This window comes from Labrus bergylta, chromosome 13 (assembly GCF_963930695.1).
Source record: "Labrus bergylta chromosome 13, fLabBer1.1, whole genome shotgun sequence".
In the NCBI taxonomy this organism is placed as follows: Eukaryota; Metazoa; Chordata; class Actinopteri; order Labriformes; family Labridae; genus Labrus; species Labrus bergylta.
The window spans coordinates 16,714,400-16,741,096 of NC_089207.1; the positions used below are offsets into that span (position 1 = coordinate 16,714,400).

The following is a 26,697-nucleotide window of genomic DNA, read 5'->3' on the forward strand; positions in this document are numbered from 1 at the left end:
CAACTAAGAACTTTCTCGCGGTGAAGGGACAGTTTTGACCTCTGCACCGATGTGCAGCCCTTACCTAAATGTTGAGAAAGCGTATATATCTGATAACCATCCCACCCAAATAACAACTTTCTCTGACCTTTAGAGGTCCCAGACTCATGCCAGACCTAGTCCAGTTTTTTTGTCCACCCATCATTCATCCTACTGTAGCCACATCTTTAAGACTGGCATTTAACACATAAAAGTGCACCCATATGTATGGGGAATTTGATTTAATTATTTGTTTGGCAACAAGGGGTTCCCTTCATACATCATTTTGAGTTAACAGGTTTGGCATTAACAGTAACAACAGAAGCTAGATTTTTACTTTAAGCAGTGAAGCACACACAGATACACACACCCAATCTATGCAGGCATACCGTATGGAATAGTTTCCTTCTATTCCAATATCATATTAATAACAGTGCAATTACATTTAAGTGCTGTTCTTGAAGTGCAGATCCCACATGCATACAAGATTGAGTATTGCAAATGTGTTGTGTTATCTTCAGGCAGAAGAAAACCCTTTAGGAACAACTCGACAATAACATACTGCGCCAATATGAAGGCCCGAAGAGGAAGAAGAATGGTTGAAAGGGTTGAAGGCAAAGTACAATAAACGTGATGATTACGATGAATAACGATGCCTGAAGTGATGATGATGGTGGTGAAAATGATGATGATTCGTGGAACAGAAGGTCGGCACATGCAGGCCAAATCTCTTCTGGAGAACTTGGGAGTTAATCATAGTTTTATAATCCCGCAGCTACACAATCAGCGAGAGACACGCATCAGAGTCGTGACTCCAATCAAGCGTGTGCTGGGACAAAAGTTTAAAGATGATTTGACAAGAGCTCTGCCTGCCAGTTACAACCACACGCACACACACACCTAAAAACACACAAAAAGAAACCAAAGCTCTCGAGAACGTGATATCATGTTGTTATAATGCATCTCAGCAATCACTCTCACACACTGCCGCACTCATACACCATACACTCTGATGTGCACTCTAACCTTTCCACTGTTAGCGTGAGTAATATACACCAGCAAATGTTTCCCATGACATCCCCAGTCCCTGGATTTACCAAAGAAATTGATGATTTATTAATACATTAGAGTAATTATGAAGTAAAAATCAATCATCAGATATCTGATACCGGGCTGAGTGTTATTCCAGAACGCTCTCTCAGGAGATGGTGTACATTTCAGCAAGTCAGAAATGTAATTAGCCTTTAGCCAGGGGCTAGGCTGTGTTTTTAGCCAAACCTCCCCCTCACATCGCCTGCCTGGGCGTCACTGATACCAGAGCAGGTATTCAGTCAGACTAATGCAGAGATAAAAGAGTCACACACAGAGGAGGAAATTACTGTTTAGTGTCAGAGCAAAGTGTTTTCTGTTGCATTCAGTTCAAAGCTTTAGCTACATGTGATTTTAACACTCAGCAGACTTCTCTGGGATGATTCTGAACAATTCTGAACAAACTAACCGATCTGTTCTGTGATGACCTTTACATGTACAACAACTTTTAGAACTGTGTTTGTGTGCGAGAGAGGAGCAGAGAGGAAGTGTTTGGCCTTTAAGGTGAAGCTAATCCGAAAAAATCAGAAGGTTGTTTAGTTTACAACCTGCAAAAACTATGTGGGTGAAGATTTTAAAGAAGATTGACTCCAACATGACTTGTGTAGTTGTGTAGGATCCACCTACACGGCGGAAAATAACTTTTCTTGACCGCTTCAAGAAAGTGAGAATGAAGAGGATTTTGCACTTCTGGCCTCTTAAAGAAAGTCCAAAGCAGTGAATGTCTTGGACAAGGTATAGAAGTTTAAAGTGTATTTTATATTGGGCATATATGACTTTAGAAACTTACATTCCAAACTCTCAACAGAGAGAGCATTGTCCTGCATCGCCAGATAAACAAAGTCTTTGTCTTCTAAAGTGGAAGTTTGAGACAAAAGTCAATGCACTTGGTGTCTATGAAAATAAATATAATACAGAGCTACACTGTTCTAAGGAGGGACTTAATACAAACCATTTTGAACACCAGAACCACTTAATGTTGACAGTACAGTGTTTCCCCTAGGTTTAGAGCTCTGGGGGGATGGGGAGGGAGTCGGACAGCGCCACAGATACTTAAAGGAATGAAGGTGTTCATGTGTTTCTTTTAATGACAGCAGTCAATATAACAACTGAACAATTATTTGAACTTGTAACGGTCTGTCCAGCTTAGTTTAGTAGGGGAAACACTGCAGTAACACTTACAAATTAGTTCCACATATAATACTAGAGTGAGTAGGACAGACGGGTTATTTGTTGCAAGGGTTGGTTGTCACAGTGATAACAGTTGCAGCAGAACTAGAGGGCGCTGTTTCACCGAGTTGATATATATCTTGAGTTATGTAATGCTAGTTTTTATTTTGCCTTTTTTGTAAGGTTTATTTGTTTGCTCTTTATGCCTTTATTTAGAGATAGGACTTTTAATTTATTTATTTCACAGTTGTTATGGAAAGATTTAGTCCAAGAATGAGGTCCAAGTCAAAGCAGGATTTACTACAAATTTACTTATGAATCAGTTGAAATGTTCTGGTCCAAAGAGAGCCAATAAAGCTACTCTGGTGACATAATCATGGCACACTACATCAACACTTTATTTTGGTAAAGGCTTGCTTATAACAAAAGTAATTACCACTGAATGTGAGCTTTGCTGCAATGTCAGAACAAGGGACAAAACTGTCTGCAAAGGTGGCCTAAGGAAGACGGATGGTTTGGCTTCCAGCAAGTAGGGCACCGCTAACCTTGAGCCAGGATGATACATTGTGTGACAAATCGGTCTTTGGTCAACCATCAACTGGGATAAAAAACGCTCTCACAAGCGCTCCAGTCAAGATGCAGCCCAATGCTGGTGGGACTAAACTACAACACTGTCCTGAGGCTAACACCAATGGTGCCACCAGTGGTGTTATTAACCCATTTATCATTGCTGAGTTAGTAAATGTCCCTCTTGAATTATTTCCTACTTCAACATGCTACAACATAACTATTAGCAGCTGTGTTAACTGGCTTTAATTATTAAATTGCTTCCCTCAAGATGTTGAAATCATTCACTTTGACCCCTGACTCTCTAACTATGTAGCAGTCTTCCCTGCTGTTGTGATTCCACATTGGATGTTGTTTTCATTTTGGATTCTAGTGGTTCAACCATCACTATACACTCTGTGCTGCTCCGTCATACTTCCAGTTAATGTGTGGAAGTACAGTGTAACATATACAAGCCGAATACAGAACCATGTATCATCCTTCAGAAGAGAGCCATAAGAATCATGAAACAAAAACCTCTCACACAGAACCAACAAACCCAATCGTCATCAAACTAAATACTCTGACATTTAAGGAAACGATCCATATGTACAGACACAAACAGCATCCATACGTTTTTCCAACAGAAGGAAAGTAAATACAGTCCAAGAGGTCTTTATATGTTCAGTAAAGAAGGAGTGAGGACCAATGCAAAAATGTATTGTTTCACAACAAAGGGAGTTTGTCTATGGAGCAGCTGTAGTGAAGAAATTAAAATGTGTAAATTATTAGGAACGCTTAAAAGAAGAATTAAAAATGCCACATTTAACGGATAAAGAATGGAAGGGACAAAGGGCTCAACCCATATAATTGTATTTGCACTGTTGGAACCATCCGTCTGTTTGAAGGTTTGGCTTTGGTTACATTGATCCATCTCAGCAGACTAAAAAAAGAGTCGGACTAGCTAGTTTGTTTTGTTAAAATTCATCTTTTTCAAAGTGAGACTCGTTTTAAATGGATTATCAACAGAAACATTCTGCTGCAACCACAATACTGCAAGAAAAAATCTGTTGTATTGCAGAAATAATTCTTAACAGACAACCATGGATTATGTGGTTTAATTCAACATATTGAACATGTTTTATCACATAAATTTGATAGTTCCTAAGCTTTCCCTAAGTCTTCTCTTTCCTGTGAGACATCAACCCAGTGATGACCTTTGTACCAGCCATTGGAGTCGGATGCCGTCAGAATGCTCCAAATGTTTTGTGTCAGATTTGTCACTCTACAAATATTCCTCTTGGCTCTTTGACTCACCCTAACAGCCTGGCTGAACTCTCTAACCACATTGCTGCTTTGTTTACATGCCCCGCCACTAAAATACAACCCCTAATAGTGAATCTAGTCCTACAAAAAGTCATCATCCACTCTCCTAATACAGCAAACAGCCACCTTCTTATGCAAGCAAGCCGACTTTCAGTACTTTTAATGGTGAGCTATGAAGTCTTGGACCTTTTTGTTCAAAGAGATAATCACTTTCACACCAGTTTTCTAAAGACTAACTGGATTGGATGAACCTAATCCAGATATGGTCTTTTAACGGTTACCAAATTTGGCTTGCCGCTGCTTTGAAGGAAAATTCACAGTACATACTTTGTCCACAGGGGGGAGCCAAAATCCACACGAACTGAAAGATCCTCAAAGCTGCCGTAATTAAATATTTGATATAGATGCATCTTGCTGAATTACTGTATGTGACCAAAATCTGTCATTAAACTGCAAATCTAATCTTTTCCTTATGCAAAATTATAGAGCAAGATAAATATATCATTCGTCAAATATCAGCTGCCTTGTCAATATGTTGTAATGATTGTCTTACATTACACTTACATTTAAATCTGAGTCCAGCCCTCTGCTTGGATCAGGATGATTCTGATTTTCTGGATCAAAGTTATCCTTATCCTGCTCATAAGTTTAGAACAATACAGACTGTAAGTTTTGATCTTATCCGATTACTTAATCATGTTGTTCCTTTGAACAAACTGATTTCTATTTTGATCCTATCTGATAGCTTTATTACTGTTGGATTACTTCAGAACAACTAGGCTTTGGAAAATGAAATACAACCTTGTACCTTTGACTCAGAGTATCTTTTAGTACACAGACATGGCCTTGTGTTAAATCAACTCTATTGAAAGCAGCTGAGTTATGACCATGTGCCTAACTGTGTGATCATGACCCATGGCCATGTGATAGCTTCCCCATCCCCAGCCACTTCTAGCCACTAAACTGGGACAGTCTTCAGTGTGACAGCCCCCAGATGTTAAGATATTTTTTTCTTTCTTTTACAGTGTGTTTCATCAGCCAGAATCGTTGAAACTGCCAACCAATGAAACTGGTCCAGAATGGCCGGTGTGGCCCTGTTGGTTATCACTGGCAAGTAGCTTTTGTCCCTTTCTGCCAAGACTCAGGATGACTCGAAAATGTGAAGGTAACATTGGCAACTGTGTTTCAGGTGTAACTGATGCAATCAAGGACTAACTTTCCTCTCAACCGCTACAGACTGAATATGAATTGTACTCTGTTGCCTACAAAGAATGCTATTACTCCAAATCATTGGTTCCCAACTTAGGGTCCCCCCCCCCCCCCCCCTTTCCCCTCTCGTGGAGGGGCGAGAGGCTCTGTCTGCTCTGAGGTTGTCAAAATGTGTTCTAAACACAAAACAGTACTGGGAAATGTAGACAAAGGTCATTTGGCAAGAACAAGTGTGTAGGCATATTCTGATAGGATTTTATCAATGAAAGCTATAAAAATGTATGTTAATTTTTGAATGCAACTTATCACTCTTCTTTGTGTGGGTTCTGGGGGGGGGCTCAGCTTAGATACAAGTAGGGGCGGTGCTCCAAGGAAAACAAGGTTGGGAACCACTGCTCTAAATCATACGCCTATTTTATCCATTTCTCCTATTGAGCTCCTATTTTACACACCGACTTTTATACAAGGTTGCCTGGAAAGCAGCACTTGTACAGTATGCTCCAAAATGCCTTGGTGGACAATTGAAGATTTCTGTAAGCAGAGAGAGAGAGAGGCCTTGCTTTGAATTCTCAATGAGCCCCAGTACAAAGGCAGCCTTGGGTTGCATTGCCACTATCCTGACAGTTAGGCGTCTCTGTTCTTCTGGCTCGTCATACTTTGAGCTCACTTTACATATTCTGTCAACTTCTGTTGCTGTTCTTGCTCAGGTTTTTGCTTGACAAATTTGCAGACAAAGACTACCAGTCTCTATATTGTTATCCTTTTTTTTTTTAATTGATTGGCTTGGTGTTTTTGTCAAAAGCACATTTTCCCTCCCCTTACACTCACATCAGAGCAATTAGTGATTCAATATCCTGCTCAGGGATACTTCAAAGAGATAACCTGGTAATAAAACCACTAAATATTTGATTAATGACCAGCCTGTTCTAACACTTGGGGTGCAGCTAACCCAGCTTTAGCTCTACATACTGAAATTATATTTGTGTCCCTATGAATGAAACACTTAGCACAAGGTCCAATTACAGAACTGAAATCTCCTCTGAGCTTCCTGTCAAACACTGTGGCCTTAATCAGCTGATAGAGTTCATACCATAGACCAGTGGTTCCCAAAGTGGGGTCGGGACATCCTGCGACCAAGACGCCAAAACATGTAGAGCTCCCCCTGCTGACTGGCTGCAGTATAGGTCATAAATGCTGCCTCTATGTTAACAGATAAACATGGGTCAAACCTCATTTGCATTTTGTAGATACATTTTCCTTTCGCCATGATATGTAAGTTATAATCGTGCCTTTTTGTATTCAAGCCACCTTTTATTCTTCTTTTTTTCTTTATCATCAGATATTCGATGCGATGAAAAGGTATATTGACAGCTCTGTCGATGAATGTGTCTCGCGTTGCGCTGTGTGCACCGGATAAGCAGAGTACAGCAGGAACATTGCGAATGAGAGAAAACATTCTGAACAATAAATCATTGAATTTCTATAACCAAGAGTCTTTTGCTTCAAACCGACATAAGAAGTCGCCGTTTTATCAGTCATGTAAATGTAGATTTTTCGTTAGCAGAAGTGGAACAGCTCTTCCAGCCGCTCTTATCTGCACAGACCACTCTATGAACTACAGCAGAAAAAAACTCTTTGTCACAAACCCTGTTAGCTGTCATGAAGGATGACTGTTTCCGTCTGATGATATTTAACTGATAAAAGCAATAAAACGGATTATTTGTTTTGGAGGCAACAGCAGCTTTGCCTTCCTGCTACCACGAGGTCAAGTGTCCTTATAGTCATGACACGCCTTTACAGAAGCCTCTTTGTTTCCTCTGTGTAGAGGAAACGTTTCCAAGAGCATGCCCTCTGATTTTCTGGGTCCAAAGATGTCGGACTTGACCTCTTTAACGGGCACAGATGCTTTATACTTTATGTCTTTCAAGACCGAAAGTGTGTCAATTACTGGCTGCATCTCAGCAGTGCGTGACAGCAGTATATGTCCAAAACTATATATGAATAATATTGGTCTCTTTAGATTGCCTGCAGGCAGAGACCTAGGAATAGCATCAGTGTAGTTTCAAAGCAGAGCAATTATCCCGGGCCAGGCTGGACGAATCGATTCCTGCAGACTTTTTAAATGCTTCTGGCCAATTATAAAGGCAGTGTTTCTTCCCCCTATACTGCCAGTAACCGGGGCATCACCTACACGTCTGTGGCAGTCTATGTTCCTTCTTTGCTTTACTTTACTTTTTATATCTGTTTTTCCTCCCTTTTTCCAACTCCAACCAGCAAGATATTCAAGTTGTTATGAAGGGACACCCCTCCTCCTCCTCCTCCTCCTCCTCCTTCTCCTCCTCCTCCTCCTCGCATCACACTCCACGTGATCATAAGCAAGGTAGACAGTAGCTGCTGGGAGAGAGAGAGCGAGAGAGAGAGAGGGAGCGAGAGGGAGAGAGACAGAGAGAGAGCGAGAGGGACCAACTCGCTGCGACTCAGAGCGCACAGCACATACAGAGTAAACGGGAGGACCGCTGCGCTCGTGCAGGGTGAGCTGCTCGTTTCACCCGTGGATACTATTACACAACAACTGCCGCCGTCTCCAGACACTGTCCGTGGGATACGCTCGCTACACTATCTCACTTTCACAGTTTTATTACCTCCTTTTTTTTTTATTTTACCACCTTCCCCTCTTTATTTTCTTTCCCATCTGCCCTCCCCTCTCCTCATCCTCGAGCATCCTCCCCTTCCTTTTGTCGCAAGTCTTCCTGGCTAACTTTTCCACCCGACTCCATCCCACACAGCCTCCTCCATCGCTCACTAACCCCTCGACAGGCAGTTTATCTCCCCCCCACCCCACCACCCCCCCACCCCCATCCCTCTCCTTGCAGCAGCCACCCTTTGGATCGGGCGGAACCCCATTCGGTCAGTCTTCACTGGGGCATTGCTTTGCTACATGGGGCGCACGGTCTCGCTCGGAAAATGGTCTGCTGTCGGTCTCTAGGCGCCCCGCTGAACCTGCTGGGATTGGAGTTGCCGGTGCGCGTCTGCGTTTCTTACCCACCTCGCCTGTGCTGTCGGGGCCAGTGAGATATGGGTGTCTCTGAGGCACCGCTTGAGGAGCCCCGACGGCTGCGCCAGTGGAGCGGGACGGCGGGAGGCTGGCTCCGGATCACCCTCGTCTCGTTTCTCGCCACTTTACCTGTGGAGCAACTGCGCGCCTTCCCGTCCTCCCTCAGCGACTGCCAGACGCCGACCGGCTGGAACTGCTCCGGTGAGAGTGATTTAATGAAGACTTAGTTTATGGCTCTGTTCCTTGCTTTATTTTCATTCGCACACATTGTCCAAGTTAAGCATGTTGAACTATAAAACCAGCAGGATTCCGCAGCAGTAAGGGAACGAATCAAAGTTTGGAGCATATTTTCTTACAGACGCTTCTTCTTTTTTTGTTGTTGTTGTGATAATGGCTCTGTGTTTGTGTCCTGGGTTTGTTGTCGGTGTTGCGGAGCGCACAGTGAGCTCTGCGAAGCCCAGTGAGGAGAGGATGCACAGTTTTTTTTTGGTGGGTTGCTTGATGTGCATATAGCCTGCTTGAGTTAGTCTAACTGCACGATCAGATCATGACAGAATAATCACCCGGCAGGCAGGGATCGATGATTTCGATCCGAGACAAAGTGAAAGCAGCAACACTGAGGAGCATTTCAAGGCGAAATAAAGAAGGGGAAAGATTTGGGAAGATTGTTGCCGGAATAACATGACGCACGCCACAGAATTAACACCAACACTGTTAGTTTTGGGACCGGACACTCACACAGAATTATTCTACCCTTGGTGTTCTCTTTAAATCTTCAGATTTGGACCGACATCTCATCAGGAAATAATCAATCTAGTTTGATGGTCGTATTTGGCATCCTATAGTTGTTTGATCGCGCCTTTCTTCGGACTAAATCTTAATGTAGTCGTTTCTTTTATAGGCCACCGAGCTGTAAACTTGTTTTCCCTCCTCGGTGCCCAAAGCGATAAAAGGATCGGGACCGGGGCTGCAGAGCACGCAGACAGCCTCGCCTCCCTTCGTAAATCAGCCGACTGTGCCGCCATATATTTCCCCTGTCGCCTGTCCAAGTCTGAACCCTTAAAATAGCTCCCAGCCGATCCCACACACTCACGGGCAGCAAGCAGCATCAGCAGCAGCATTGATATTATAGCTCATAACAGCCACACATCAATACGGAGCCATGACTGCCACTTGCAGCCTGACACTGATTGTCGGTATCCTTGGATGACATGTTAATACACAGAGAGGGGATGCATGTCCATGATGTATTACAAGCAACATACAACGACTATATGTGTGGTGACAGGAGATTATAAAAACAGCCAGTGACTTCAGTGTGATTTAGTTTCAGTTTCACCAATGAAATTCATCTTCAGAAGACAGGAACCTCATTTGGATATCAAAGTTTTAAAAATGAATTTGATTATGATAATGGGCTAATTAAGACATGCTTAATTAAAGCACAGGAGCAAATGAGAAATATTCTTTTTTTTTTTGTGATTTGGAACATTGCTGTCATTATTCTGAGCACCTTTGATAATTGAATTCTTTCAAATGAAGCTTTGGAGGGATTTCTCTGCTGATTTAAAAAAAAAAAAAAAATTTATGGGTGCTCTGTGTATTTTTGAAGTTTTCTTATAAGAATCCATTAGCATTAATGAATAAGCTCAGCTCAAACTTTGCACATATTCAGCCTGGTGTCTGAGCCTGAGTTTGCATCTGTATATTCTTGATCCACATCATATGTGTTGTCTCATATTTGAGGAGGATTTCCATGCCGCTGTTGATGTCAGTGATGATCCGCTGGTAATGCCCGATAATGCTAGACAATGCATCCTGTCCAAACACACACTTGCCTTTATACCTCCCCACTTCCTGACACACTCTTGTATTGCATTTAGACGGAGGCTTTTATCCAACACGCCTCGGAAGGGGGCTTAAGTGCTCATAATACTGAGTCCAATGCATGCACACGAGCATGCCCCCATCACTTAGAATTAATAGAACCGAAATAGTGACACAAGGCTCATTGTGAAAAAGAGAAAACTGTCACTGTAATCATTAAAAACCAGGCAGTAATTGCAGCGGTTTAATTATCCACTCCTTGCTGTATATCGTGCACTTGCACATAACAACACTAATGTGTTACTGCTTCAGTCTGTGTGGACAGAAGGGCGGGCTGAAAGAAGTGCAGTGATGAGTTCAATGTCACTTCAGTGCTAGAACGTGGATATGATGAGCAGTAGTGATCATAAACTTGCAATGGGGCACCAGTTTCAGCAGTGCTGCCTTTTAAACAAGTAGAGATTCTGTTACATGGAAGAACATGGTTTGACAAAGACTGTCATTCTGTTTGGTTTGCATCTGTGGACAGCCACGAACAGTCGCCATTGAAGGCATCACAGAGGCAGAACATAGGATCCTAAAATGCCCCTATGACACTGAGATAATCTTTGTTCTCTCTGGAGTGCAGATTTGGTCTGGAGATGCCTTAAGTGAACCCAGTGTGTCATCGGGATAAATGCAATATATGTGTCAAACTGCAGTAAGCAGAACATGTGGAAACACTATTGATATGAGTCATATACATGTAAGTGAGAGGATTTGTTCCCTCTCTTTGACAGGCTTTCAGTTTGTCAGCGATAGCCAAATATTTGGGGGTGTGTGAACCTGTAATCGACACAGAAGAAGTTCCAAAGATAAACTTAACCAAACATGAAAATATCCACTGCGGTGAAAGAGACCATGGAGATGATTAAAAGGAAAGGGTTATTTTGAGAATTTCCCACAACTTTAATGACTGAATACCTTCTTCAATAAACCAGCAGGTAATGAGGAAGGGGATTGGTGGCACTTTTAGCACCTTTTCCCACAGGAAACATTTTCACACGTCAATGTAAGCAGGTGTGAACAATTCAATAAATTATTTCTAAATTGTATTTCGCTGCTTTTGTTTCTGCTGTTGTGCCTGCTGGTTAACTGTCACTCTGACAACAAGGCAGCTAGAGGTCTTCTGTGGAAAAGGTGTTTTGATCAAATTATTTGTAGATCAGATTTTGTTACACCGCTCGCTGGATCATGAATACGCCAGTAAAATGTGCTAATTATCCAAACTAAAAATACTGACAGTTAAAAACAGAAATTCCTACAAAGATCTACAAATATTGAACCAATATAAAATGGGCGCTGGTGGCCAAGTGGTTGGGGGCCCGGGTTGGGATCTGACCTGTGGCTCTCTGTCCCTGATCTCTGACTCCATCCACCGTCCTATCTTTGTTAGTCGTTGTTGTTTCTTGGACATTGAAGGCAGACTGACCCTGAGCTCTTCCTGCAGTCGCTTCATGTCCACTTTCATTCCAGCTCAGAAGCGAACTCCAAAGGGTGCTCTGGTGTTTATGTCATCCTACAAATCATGACCCTAACTATCTCAGAAATCCTGTATCAGCCTGGCCCTAACCCTTCTCCATTTCCTCCATTCAGTTATTTATTGGTGCAGCTTGAATTCTTTTTTTTTTTTTTTTTTCAAACAAACTGACCAAACTGAAGTACGCAATGTTTGAATGAAGCTTGGTGCGATAGGAAATTACCCTACGATCAAAATCTAACGCTCAGTTAATTTAGTTTCTATAAGTGTAAATAAAGATAAAGATCAAACCCTGCACAAACTATTTGGCAGGTTTATTATTATCCATGCAGCTCAGTCGACTGTGTAGTCATCATTTTGTGTAATTATCACAGTCAAAGCACTGGTGGCACTTTGCCTGTAATATTTTGGCTTGTTTCACTTGAGATAAATGAGTGAAGTCTGTATTATCTTTCAAAAGGTGCACTTGCAGACTTTGGCCACAAATCAGCGCATGTGTTTTTGCCATTTTATTCATCTCCATTTAAAACGAGTGGAAGCTTAGATTGTTTGTATGAATCCCTTGCTGAATGGCTCTCCTGGTACCAGTTGATCCAATTCAGTTTCCCAGAGATCAAACAGGATTTTTTTTTTTAATGCTGGTATTGTACGAGTGCTTGCTGTAATATTTATTCTCCTCAATATCTCTCCTCTGGGGCCACTTCTATGCAGGGGCCACAATCCCTTCTTCCCTGAATCCCTCTGCCATTGTTGACTTATGTGATGCTTTGATAGTTGAAGTGACAGGGATGAGAGCAGAATATGCAAAGCCCCTCTGCAAATCCCATCAAGTGGAGTGAATTACCAGTATAGTCTGCAGGGAATCGCCCATCTGCTTTCAAGATTTGTCAACACGGAGGTCAGAAGAGCCTCTCTTGCATGCAGCTCTGCACCTATGGAAGAAATCTGTGAGTAATACGACTAGACAGCGGTATAGAGGTGTAATGAAAAAGAGAGCAAAAGGAACTCATTGGAAACGGGCTGCATTGAGGACGTTTTTTTTTTCAGAGTTGTTTAATCGAAAATGTTTTATTTCCCCATGCAGAAATAAACCTCTTTAAAACCTTGCTGTAATTATATAGCACCTTGTTCTGATTATGATGTGAGTGCTTTTAGCGCTTAAGAGTTATTGTGCTTTTTAATAACCCCACATTATGAAGGCTGAACTGTAACTCTCCCCATGACAAACATTTAAAAACCTGTTGCAAAGTTGTAAAAAAAGAAATAAGGCCTCCGGCACGAGAGAGAGGTCAAGAAAGGATGTCTCACCAATGTGGTTATTCAGCCTTCATTATTAATTCAGCCTGCTTAATTATTGATCAGAACAATGCTTAAAACAGTGGGGTGGGGGTGGGGGTGGGGGGGGGGTGGAGGACTCCTCAATCTTCTTAGAGGGTTGTGAAATTTCAGGTATGCTAGGTAGGAGGAGATGCATTTGGCTGACAAGCTCTCTCTCTCTTAGAGGAGTAAGTGCTTCACTTGCCATCTTAATCGTTAGCATACAAACATTACCTTTTCAATATTTGATGTTTGCCAGCTTGTTTTCGTTAATTATTCAGCTCGCTGTAATCTCCTCCAGGAGCTGCAGGGCAGGGACAGGAAGTGTACGTTTCCAAGGCCTTTGACACTGTGTTACTTGGGCTGTGCATGAATCAAGCCGCTCTCATTAACATTTGGAGGAGGAGGTAAAGAGAGAGAGAGAGAGAGAGAGAGAGAGACTTTATTCAAAGAAAGACTTTATACATTTTTTTTTTTAAAGTCAAAGACAAAACAAATGAATCCCCCCTCAATCACAAAGATGTATTAAGAAAAATGGCAGCTGGGGCGGTGGTCAGCCTGGTGGTTATGGTGTGCACGCCATGCATGGAGGCTGTGGTCATCCAAGTGGGCGGCCGTGGGTTCGAATCCGACCTCTGGCTCCTTTCCTGCCTGTCATTCCTTACTCTCTCTATCCACTGTCCATCTAAAAATCAAGTACAATAAATCGGCCGATATCTTTCTGAGATCTATGTTCGATCTGTAGAGATAGATATATATTAAAAAAAAAAACACATTTATTGTGTTGATCCCTCAAATGCAGTTTTTAAACACTTTTGGAAAAGATCTGTAATGAAGACAAGATGGTCACTCAACTGGAAAGTAACTGCGCATGTACGTGCATCACGGCTTGACATTCTGGAGGGTGATGATGCTTGTTGTAATCCATTTAGTGCCCTCTGCTGGTGAAAGAGAACTGCTAGTGAAATGCAGTGCCTCTCAAATTAAATGATTTTTGACTGGTGAATGAATCATAATATCGGACGCATATCTGCGATAAAATCAGCCGATACAGATAGTCACTGGATATAATATCTAATATCGGCTGATATTATCGGTTGGTCGATTAATCGGTCGGGCTTAAGTTCTACATACTAAAAGTTCCTTCCAATGAGAGTTGTGCCAACAAAGTTTTTGTTCAGGTAATTTATCTTTCAAATATAAAATCCAAATTTTGAATTGTGGAATACAAATTCTATGAAATAAAATAAAAAAAACAGGGACTGTCTTCTTCCCAGCGTAGAGAGGTTGGAGGGGTGTGTCTAAATGCAGCATAAATTACCTGGAGGGGAAGAATGACAGGAAAGCAATCTGTGGCGAACAATGAGGCCTTGTCACAGTGCTATTGGATTAACGCTACAAGCTGATGGGAAGAGTGAACAGACCTTTTTTATTGTCAGCCTTACTGGACTGTCACTGAAAGCTTCATTTGTCATGTATTCAGTTGGTCTAATTTGAAGGTCGAGTTAACAGTTAACCCTGCTTTTATCACGACGGACATCATTACTGTTTTTTTTCCTGTGTTTATTCTGCTTAAACTCGACTCTTAACAAATTGAGTCACAGTCACATTTTTCCCAGCATGAAAAGCAACAGTGCTGGCTTTTGTTCCCGTTTCTACATCTGAAACAACTCATTCATCTCTCTCTCTCTTTCTCTTTTCTCTCTCAGTTAGCCTCCCGTTCTATCTCTCTGTCTTTTTCTGACCCTCGTGGTGAACACTACAAGGGGATTGTGGAGTGTTGTCATGTAGAGTTAAAACCGTATTGTTGCATACAAATGTAGCTAACCCTTGCTTTTGAGTTCATGATGTAAAGGATTACATCAACCAGGATTAGTGAAAGAAGTAATACTTGTACCACAACTAGTTTTGATACTGCCTTGTATACGATAGTAAACATTACAACACTGTGTATTCAAATATCTCTGGGGTAGGTATAAACAACTTAGATGTTCACTATCAGTTAGTGATGGAGCTAAGCGGCAACCTCCAGTGTGAAATAATGAATGTTCTGTTTTGTTTTAAGTAATGTTTTGTAAAAGAGGGGCAGATATTATAAGATTAATCTTCTTTCTGCTCCTTTTCATTCAAAATTTGAGATTTTATGTTTGTTTGTTTTTCTTAACTTTATTGTTTTTTTTGAATGAAATAAAATTTACAAAATAATAAAAAATAAAATGAAGCCAATGTGGAAGAGCAAAAACCTGCAGTTCATGGAGGGTCTGCCTGAGGCTGAGCCCCATACACATCAAGTCACATACACATCAAATTTAAAAAAAATCCTGTTTTTACAGCAGAAATTAAAATGTTTATGACGTGGTCCAAAATAAGAAAATAGGTCTGATTCGTTGTTGTCATTACACTCTGTACGGGGTTGTTTTTTCTAACGCATCCGTTTTGATTTTTCTAACGATACCAGCTATGCATAATTAGGCGCCCAATTGACAGTTGGGCATAGTGAAGCTGTTTGTCAGGAGGCTAAAAATAATGGTCTCATCTCCAGCTTTCAGCATGTTATTAGTTTGACTCAAAGTTAGGGTGAGACAGGATTTCCAACATGGCGGCTGGTGTCGATGAGCCCCCGGAGCCCCCTGCAGGAACACGTGGGTGAAGTCACTCAGGCTGTGTCCTTAAATATTTACAGTCTATGGGTGGAACAGATCACAGTCAATCAGTGATCCGTTCGCATCATCCCCAACTGTTTGGACCGCATGTGATCCATGGAAAATTCATCAACATGGTCTACATGTACCTGCGCAGTCTCACGGGAAAGAAGGCAGCGTTAAGTTGTGCATGTCAGCACTGCAGAGATCCACTCTACAAATAGGAAGACAAACTTTTGAATTGTGTTTTTATGCAAGATTTTTGTATGGACTCTCGCACAGCAACAGGTCGTTAAGTATTGATAAAAGTTAATATGAATCCTTTGAATCAAACATTGCTTTGTCTTTTCTAACTGCTGGTATTGTTCATTTCAATTCAGTTTATTTAGGAAGGGGACAGTGCAAATTAATAAAACACATGATTATACATGGGTAAAAATGCCACAATTAGCCAAAACGCTACTTTTCATCTGTAGTTCTCTGGCCTCGATGTTAAAGAAGCTTTTTAAAATAATGACTAGTTTGCGAATGATGGTCTCTCACTAAAACAGCTGCTGAGTAATCTACTCTCCTTCCTTACACTATAACTGTTTTCCCTGCCCTTCTTACCAGATTTCCTTTGCTAACCTTGAAGGCATGAAAACTACTGTATGTTCCATCTTTTTTATAAGACCCTTTAGCGCTACAAGGTCTTTCAAGTTCACTCAGGTCAGCTGATCACCTCCTTCTGTAGTGAAAAAAACTTCCCAGGAGAAAGGTTAAGGCACAGAAGATTAGAGGTCACATTCTCGGCCCGAGCCTGAGACCGGCCCACGACCTGATGCCGGGTCAGGCCACAATCCTCCTCCCCTCCCCCCCCCCTCTCCCCCGGGGCCAGGCCGTACTGGATTTATCTGGGCCCGATATCTGCACCACAAAGGATATGAAAGTGGTTGCTAACCTACTTTTTACTACTACTATACTATTTTTAAAACCTCTGCTAAAAAATATTTTTATTCCTTGGCTTTTATCTCTGTCTGACTTTATTTACATTATGGTCCTTTTTACTGTGTCACACTTAAGTCAACTGATATTTTTAAATATGCTTTATAAAATAGTTCTATTGGATATCTTACATTTTCAATATATAGTTTTTAGGCATGTGACTGACCCAGGTTTAGGAATGTTGCGTCCACCATTGAACACTACATGTGGAGCTGCAGCACGGGCTTTTTGTATTTTCATTCTGTTCATTTTCAGTCTGTTCTTTTCCTCCCTCACCAGGACACCAGGACAGTGGAGCGTCTAAGAGCTTTGATCCACAAACTCCTCCTCTCTGGGTTTTTTTTCCTCTGATTAAATTCTGTAGATTCTGCTTGCATCTGGTAACTTCTCCTTAGTGTACAGCAGAAAACTTTTCTTTTTGCCAGGTGGGCGTGTCGTCATGTGAAAGCTATGATAGACTATCCTACTACATAGCATTCATGTTTCTAGTTCTGTTCTAAGTCACCTCGCTTGGCTTCGCCCTTATGTGACTATTTCAACTTTTTCTGAAATGTACTGTTGAGATACTTTATTTTGAGAATCCAGCCCCTGATTTTCAGTCAGGGTTTAGTATTTCTTGTAACAATAATGGCAGTACAGAAGTATTTTACATATATTTACAGATATTCCTAATCAAGACTTATTCAGTTCTTTCAAAAGTTGTTTTCATCATAAAGGCTTTGCTTTGAGATACTGACTTGATTATATTATTATTGATTATAATTCTGTACATTGAAATTCTTGTTGTAAAAACCTTTAAATGCTATCATAGGGCTGTGGGTTAGGCCTGATTTCTTGGAGATACAAGCTCAAGCGTTAGGAGGAAAGAGCTCTGCAGCATTTACTGTCACTTTTTACTTTTCTTTTTTCTCTGACTTCACAGGCACTCTGTATTTCTTTTTAGGCAGGGGCTCTGTAGGTGTCAGGAAAGCATTTGGGCTCAGATATGTATCACAGGTGCCTGTGATCGAACAATAAGAGTAAATGCTTTACTTTGTTAAATTGTCTGGATGTAATACTCTGAGAACTCTTCTGTGTGCGTGCAGAGCTGTCAGGGTTTGTTTCTGTAGCTGCTCAACAAGGAAAACGATTTGTGTAGATAGTTGCAGGAACAGGAGATGTTGAGCTATTTTCCATGTTCAAATCTAAACTTCCCTTTATGTTGTGTTGTACCAAACACATCATTAGTGAATCCAATAGCTGTATGAGGTAGCTACAAATAATACAAAGAGGAGTTAATTTGCATACTGAATTAGTAACAACACAGTTAACACATATCAAGTAGTTTGATAGCATGTACATACGAAGCATAAATGATCTTAAGCCATTATATCACATTTATTAAAGTTTCTTTCTGCAATAGTTAAACTACGATTTTATTTTTCCTACCAACGGTATACTAATTACTGCTTATTGGTAGACGTTAAGGAGTGTGTTGTACATTAATAAGGGGCTTAGATGCTTTCCTTCTTATTTGCTTTATTTTTTTTTAATTTTGGCTTCGTTTGATGGGACAGCAGAAGGGGGACAGGAAAAGTTGGGAGGTGAGATTCGAACCCACACTCGCCGTGATGAAGACTTTTGCCTATGAACATGGGAAGCGCTACATAATTGCTAGGGCTATACGGCGTCTGTTAGCGTTTGCTTTTTAGCTGGGCCATGTACAGTAGCCTATATTCAGTTTGTTGAGGATTTTTGCACCCCCGTTTGGAAGTGGTGACTCTCATATCTGTACCGATCGTGTCCTGTACATGCTTAAGTATGTTTTTTTTTTAAACAAAGCATGTCCTCCTGCTTTAACTCTCAAATATTTTACTTTGCTTTCAAGCTCTATGGCCCCATGGCAGCATTTTAAATAACAATACAGAAATGATCAATCCTGCGGCGCAGATGTCCTAGCGTTCAGGTCGCTGCCCATACAGATGCTATATTCCTCCAGGCGGGCGGCCCAGGTTTGAGTCTCACCTGGGGCTACTTTCCCGCATATCATTCCCCACTCTCTCTCGCTCCCTGGTTTCCTATTCTATCCACTGTCCTATCCAATAAAGGCAGATCAAACTTTAAGCTTATGGTCTTGTTTGCTTCTGTAGGTGTAGAGACATCTTCATTCATTTCATCCTCTCTCAAAACCAGCTTAAAAAACCCTGACAGGAAATTAAATTATTAAAATAAAACTAAAATCCTTCTTTCATTCTTTATACCAAGCAACTACTTCATGGCTGACATGGACCTTAGAAGTATTGCTTTGACTCTGTTGATCCAAAACATGCTCTCAGATTGAAGAATACAAAACAGCTGTGAGCTCAATGTTTGAATTGTGGCAATGGACACATTTATTGTTTTGGTAAAAAAAAAAAAGAAAAGAAGGTTGGGCTGTATCACTTGGATGATAAGTCCTTTATTATCACTTAAATGTAATATGTCGTAACATTTTAAGAGAATTGCATGCCTTAAGCCCCACACTGACAAGAAAAAAGAATTGCCTCACCATTTGTAGCGTAAATCTATATTTGTTCTGGCTTTGAGGAAGTCATTGTCATAAAACAAATCGAGAGTTGTGCGTCTTGAGTCGTCTTTGAAGCCCACACAGTGTTGGCCGTGATGTGAGATCGGCGAAGTGATCATCTGTGGCATTTACTCTATTATGTTTTGTACTTGTTTCATTCGGATACTTGACACCCGTAGAACGAAAGTGACACTTGTGTTCTTGTGAAAAGTCATCAGAAAGATCTCTTCTGTGATTCTTGTCTTTTTCAGTTTATCTATAAATACCAATGCTGCTGTTTATGAGATGATCAGGATGATCATTCGTGTCTATGTTCTGCTTACTGGCTGCTGATAGCGTCCAAGGCCACACATCTGTTTCTTAGTTAAAACAAAGGACAGTTTAATGGCACATGGAGGAGCCACATTCCCATCTAATTTCTGTTTTTTTAAGAATCATTGATTGCTTTCTCCTTTGGTTTCCTATAGCCTGCTTTCCAGGAAACCTTGAGAAAAATGCTAAGACATCAAAGTATCAAAAGTGTAGATTAACTTCTAAAGAAAATTTTAAAAGATAATAAAATATAGGCCTTTTGTTTTTCACAGAGTCTACCAGCTGGCATGAAAGCCGGCTGATATTCTCCTATCATTTGTATACTCCGAGCCAGCAGTTTGATTGTCACCATAACAATGCCTCTCCCTGCTGAGCGCCATCAACATGTCAATTGCCAGGGTGCCAATTTTTTTTTTTCTGTGGGTTTCCAGATTGCCTTGTATGGCCCTCTTGGGGCTCAGGGCTTTGTTCCATCCATGCAATCCAAACGTTGAGGCCTCTCATGTCACTGTTCTTGGCTGGATGATTGTATTTTTGCACTGAGAGCTTGCACTTCATAGTCTTTCAGGAGCCCTGGCAAATAGCAGGTTCATTTTTAGCAGTGGACTTCTCCTCCGTGGTGTATCATTGCCTGACTGGTTTTCCCATGCCAAGGAGCGCTATTAGCTATAGAGAGGAGCATAAGTTGTTTCAGTTAGGAGACAGAAGGGGTTGAGTCCTGAGTGTCTGTTGTAGAGCCTGACCAATATATCAGCTTGCCGATATCATCAGGTGTTAGCGGCCGATAACACATAAATAGCAACGTCTCTGTGTTTGTTTTCCTATTTAATAACCTTTTTGCTGAACATTTAATGCAGAAAATATTGTTTGGCATGATTTAGCAATGGTGCTTGAAACACTCTCAGCACTGTCTGCAGCACATGCAAGCATCAAGACCCGCCATCATCTTCTCAGCACTTACACTCGTTGACAATATTGGTATTCTGTGAAAAGGTGATTTGTATTAGAGACTAGCTTTCCAAGTACCTTTTATTTTAGAGAGAACAGTGGATTGAGTCAGAAATTAGGGAACGAGAGAGTGGGGAATTACATGCAGGAAAGGAGGCACCGGTCAGATTGAATTCAGGTCGCCTGCTTGGAGAACTGCTCGGCGCGCATGAACCACTGGGCTACTGGCGCCTCACACTATTTGAATTTAAAGGCAGAATGTGCAACATTTTACACATCAATACAGCAGAAATCAAGTATATCCTCTGTTAATGTCTCTCTGAGTCATGACTGTCTACAATGAGTGAGAAGCGTGAGTCCCGCCAGCTGTACTGCTGTGTTTACATCATGTTTACATGGACGGGACGACCTTGAGAGTAAATCTGTTTCAGTCAAGGACTAGAGAAAAGAAGAATAACATACTCACTACTTATTTGAATGTCACATAAGTGCGTTTAGATCTCGGTCATTCTGTATCAATTTATGTGCAATGTGAAGCTATGAATTAACCAAAGTGTGCTAACATTAGCCTGCTAAAACAATAATGAAGGACATGGGCAATTGTAGCTCGAGCCAAGAGAAATTCTGTCTGCCGCTTGCGCCCAACAGTGCTTAACTATGGTGCATTTTAATTCATAACTCCCTCATGTGAACGCGAACGGAGAGGGGTTGGAGGTGTGTCGCTGGAGGAGAGCGGAGGCTTCAGAATAGCGGAGGTTAGCAGTTTGTTGTTTTTTTTTTTTTAATGCTGGTGCTCAAGGGCGACATCTACTGGATCAAAACGTTGCACATTCTTCCTTTAAGATCAAATTATTCACTTTAGTTGAAATATATCTGTAGTTGATTATCACCCCCCCCCCAAAAAAAATATTGGTATCAGCCCCATACATCCTGTAATCAGTTAGGATTTAGGATTTAGTCACTAAAACTTGATGTCAAATATCTGGCCAGTAATGTAAGGTAAAGGACAAGCTTTCAAAGGAGTTCAATTTGAGCTTTATATTTGAGTACAGCACTCCTAAAAGGTTTTATCAATTGCACCTGAAACACTCCAGACGATTTAGAAAAAAAGTAGTTTCAAGCTGATGGACCAGAACTGGTTATTGAAATCATTGTGAAGGTATGGAAACCTTGGCTGTGTGTGAATGAAACATTCTTTACAGTCGTGCCTGATGCTGGGGGAGTGATAGTAGTAAGAGTGTAACATGAAAAGAAAAAAACATGTTGAAGTGTCCTTGAGCCTGACAGTGACATCTTACCTGCTGCAGGAGAGCTGTTAGCTGAACTTGACATTTATTCACTCTTTCGAGGACCGCAGTGCATAAAGGGGGCTACCTGTATGAACACTCAACATGGAGATATCTGAGAACACTGCAGTTTTCTGGTTGAATACGGCTGATTTGAATAACTCAAAAGTGATGTACCTGACTCACCATCTGGAGGAGCAGATGCATTTTTCACACCAGCCTTAATCAACTGTGTCATACATAAAAGAAGACTCGCTTTAATTTATGAAGACTTGTTTATTGTGCAGCAACCATTAACAATGCATGCTTATTTGATACCAGTCACACGGGTTAAACATTAAGTATGCATACTTCCTATTTTAAACCATTTTTCACGAGGACACACAGCATGAAGTGAAACAAATAAAGGAACAAACCCACACTGTTCATCGTCACGATTGGTATCTTTGATGTTGTCGGCTTCAAATTCCAATTTCACCACGCATTCTGCCGGCGCTCCTTGAATAACTGTATTTTTCACATTAACTGCTTCATTGATGTTTGATAAATATTTTAAACTTCCAAGTCCACAATTTGCTCCCCCCCTCTACCATTTAAAAGTTAAACATTAGGTTTCAGGTAATTAACCAAACCAGTGGGCACAATGGCCGCTGTAAAGGATGACATTTAATCAACATAAATCCAGTCAGCCGTCACACTGTTTCTGTCCTACAATGACACCGCTCTTCTGTTTGTACAGGCCGAGTTGAGAGATGGCTTTGTCATTACTTTGGAAATGAAGTATTTAAAGGATTAAAAACAAAAAAATAACTCCAGGCCTTAAAAGAGACCATCCACAGTGATTCTCCTTGTATGTTGTCTCCCTTTAAGACATTTAAGTGCAGCCTTGGACATACAGCTTTGTTTCATCTGTCTATTTTTCATGCATGACGTTAGATGCGAGTACTTGACATAAGTAGATTTGTGAAAGTCCAACTTCAACTGGATTTAAAAAAATGCATGCAAACATGATAATGCGCTGAAATCGTGCCAAGTTGAATTTCTCTGATTAACACACCTAGATATTGTAGTTGGGGATCGATTTACTCTTGCATGTAAACACTTCCATTGGAGGCCAAGGCAATCTGTGCATGCTCAACAGTTGCTGTGCCGAGCTTGGACTAGGAAATCAAATAGCACGAGTGTAGAAGCAGAAGTCGTGTTGTAGTCTGCACGAGGGACAGCAGTGGAATTTAGACCAAAAGTAAAGCCTAGTAGAGTATGTACTTTAAAAGCAAAGCCGGGAAGTTTAGGAAGATGGTTGAGGAAATAGCTGAAAAGTGGCAAATCACCAACCACCGTAACAGAGCCAAAGCTATTACCAACAATGAATCACTTTCACCCTCAGTGCTTGTACTGATATTGGGACAAGGACAGTTCCAATTAATTACCCTAATCGAGTTATAACCGCAAATCGATTTAACCGTGCATGTGAACATACTGACTGTTCATGTTGGAATGTCATACAATGTCTGTGTCAGGGAAGGAGCCCTTATGTATGTCACTTATGTTACCATCAAAGTTGAGACAAATATAATTGGGGATCCCATACAAACGCTAAACAAAACATAAAAATGTAAATCCAAGGAGAGATAACAAACAGCAACATCAATATAAATCAGCAGTTCAGAGTGTCCTGGAATCTTCTTTTGCATATCTGAAGATCAATGCAGATCCTGATATATCAGTGATAATCTCCTGAAAGCATTGCTTTATCAGTCAGGCTCGAGTGTCTCTTAACGCTGATGTAGCAGATGTAGTGATGCATAATAATGCTTGTGTTTTTGCACTCAGTTCTCCAAATCTACACTCTCTAAACAAATTGAGAGTCTTCTTTTGGGAATAAACAACATCCCAAAATAGATTGAAATCATATCCTTTCATGTTATCTTCAGGAAATAATTAAACCATTTTAATATCAAAAAGTCAAAGGGTTCGCCTCTGCAAGTGGATTTTTTTTCCTCCTCATAATTGGATGAATTTTGCCTGTGCAAATATTAGTATCATATCATAATGAGGTGAACTTTTTCACCAGTGTTATTTATATCTTCAACAAATATTGAATAAAGTATCCCCCTCTCTTCTGTTTACCTCAAAATTAATGATAATACCCTGAATGGTAAAAAAGCCCTGCTGGGAATATCTGTGGTTGCTTCTTTATGGATGAAATTAACAACTCTGTCAGCTGGAATTTGGTTTAATATTGACTTGTGTACCTTGAAATGCAAAAGCCGACATATACATGTGGCTGCTTTCTGTAAGCAATCAGTTCAGGTAGACTAATAGCCTCGAGCTCAGTCTACAGTATCATGCCCATGTGACTCTGTGATTTAATTCAGGATGCTTTGTGGGAGTCATTTGAGAGCTCTAACGCAGCCTGAATCGGATCAGGCACCGGGTTTGCCTCTACAGGACAACGCCCGGGTAGACAGCGCTGTTGTAAACAAACGAATATTACAGGGAAAAAGATGAATAAATTAGTTGTGAAACAAAGACGATGCGGATTCTTTCATACAGCACACACAATGATGTGAATGATAGGCTCTGGCAGACACCAGATGTCACATCCATTGAACACCTGTGGGGGATTTTGGACTGACACAATAGACAGTGTTCTCCTCCACCATCATCAAAACACCAAATGAAGAAACATCTTTTGTTCATCCCACCAGTAGAGTCCAGGGAACAGTGTTGGTAAAATGTATTTCATCATGTTTGGCAGCGAAGGACGGGATTGCGTACGAGCATTGTCTTTTCAAAGTGCACAAGTGTGTGATCAAAGTGTATTGTGCTGTGGGAGCCATGACTAATGGTAGACACTCATTATGAGTGACCCTGAATGGGGTTCAGCTCAGAGTTGCTTGAGGGATGAACAGAGAAGCGCTTAGTCACTGATGTCTCTTTTTGGCTCTCGCCCTCCAGGTTTTGATGACCGGGACACAGACCTGTTTTTGTGCGACACCAACACATGCAAGTTTGATGGGGAGTGTCTAAGAATTGGGAACATGGTGACGTGCATTTGCGACTTCAAGGTAAGACATGTTGTCTTTTTTCTTATAAGCTGTTTGATGTTGAAGCATTTTGGATGGAACTGAACAAGAATGTAAAGGTGATGTCCTAGCTTTAGGTTTCAGGGTTCAAGGTTCAAGGTTTTCTTTATCATCAGTGTGAGAGGCAGTCATCAGTATTTTATACATTCATCCAGCCAACAGTAGATACAACATAAAAAGTCCCTTAAAAGGACAATGGGAGCCGGGATAGATACGCTATTTAATAAGTAAGGAAGCTTCATGTATATAGCACTATTCACAGACAAAGTGCTTTTCCTTTATGACCAGGAACAATAATTGGCAGAGTAAAACATAGACCAAGCACACAACAAGTATCTGGGTGAACATGATGAACCATAGGACTGTCTTAAAATATACGTTTTTAACTGATTTTAAACAGAATCACATGGGCAGAGAGCTCCTGAAGATGATAGGTCCTCTTGTCCTGCATGCTGGCAGGCTAAATCTGCGTCTACAGGACAGCGCATTTAACTTTAAAACAAAGGATGGCTGCAATCAGCAAAAATTTACTTTATCGTCTAATCAGTCCTTACTTTGGTCAGGTGTGTTAGGCTGCAAAGGATCTAACCTTCAATTGTAACATGCCTTTTTTAAAGCCACTATAAAACCAAAAACTCTGGAGCATAGTGTTGGGAATGGATAAAATTGATTATTTCTAAGTCAGAACTACTTACATGGCTTATAGTTGCAAAACTGGAGAAGTATCATAGTTTAAGGCCATTTCAGCCCATTTTATGTTTGTTGGTTACATTTCTGAAATGAACACATTGGGCCCCTGTCCTGGATGCTATCATTGTTCAGTCTAATGTTAGCATCTTTGTGTTGAGTGTAGATGGTCCAGACCTGCTCTTTTTGTGTAAAGTCTCTTGAGATAACATTTGTGAGGATGGTCATATCAGCCTACAACATTGGTGGCTGCTCACTAGAAATGCTCAGCATGCTTTTGTCCACCTCTGTCTGAAATCCTAGACTCATTGTTTCAAACCAAGACGTTTGAGCGGCATGTCTGTCACCATTATGATTGCAGAATGTACTGGAGTGAATGGAAAGCATGACGAGACGTAACAACAGTAACTGCTGGTGGCGAGGCGAGGCTTCCCTGGAGGGCTGACATGTATTGTTGTACTTGCACAAGATTTTGTCGAGGATTCCAATCATCCCTCTTTTTTGATTCTCTTTCACAGTGTGATTCTTCAAGAAGGGTCTTGAAGTAAGAATAAATTGGCTAGAGATATAGACTGCTTTGACTGACACAGCATGTAACCATAATGACATCTGTCTCTAGAATCATTTTCATTTGAAAGGTAATACACTTTTAAAGTCAAACCATTTTTTAAAGGGTTGTTTATTTATATATTCGACTGGATCGAAGTCCATTGTCTTGATTGGACAACATTAGCCCCAGGGGGAGGGTTTATAGCTCCCTATGAAACCCCAATGTCACTCTCTTAGACCAGTGTACGCTCTCTGCATTCATAAAAAAAAGATGGCCCCTGATGAGACCAAAGACTGAAAGGTGCTCGTTAATGACATAAACCTGGGAAATTATGCTGTTCTTGATAATGACTCATACTTAACTTTACGACCAGACCTATAATAAAAACGGAGCAAGCCAGTCAGCCGAGTATTGATTTTGGTATAACATTTGCGAGCTCTGCAGACTAATATCCCATGCAGGGCCCCAGATAAATGAAGCCACTGGGATCTGAAGAGGTAGCATGTGTCTCATCCGTCGCTTTTATCAGCACGTCATCAGTGCAGCCAGGCACTAGGCAAGCTGACACTCGATTGGTC

The 26,697-nt window shown here is 41.0% G+C and overlaps 1 protein-coding gene across 1 annotated transcript in view; it reads left to right on the forward strand.

Annotated features, from left to right (window-relative positions):
* Positions 1 to 7,781: 7,781 nt before the first annotated feature.
* Positions 7,782 to 26,697, forward strand: part of tmeff2a (transmembrane protein with EGF-like and two follistatin-like domains 2a) — a 126,535-nt gene continuing 107,619 nt past the window's right edge. Inside the window, exons 1-2 of the mRNA XM_020636578.3 lie at positions 7,782 to 8,614; positions 24,755 to 24,864. Of these exons, the coding sequence (XP_020492234.1) occupies positions 8,434 to 8,614; positions 24,755 to 24,864 (291 nt within the window). The 5' untranslated portion in view covers positions 7,782 to 8,433. The remainder of the gene's footprint in view (positions 8,615 to 24,754; positions 24,865 to 26,697) is intronic.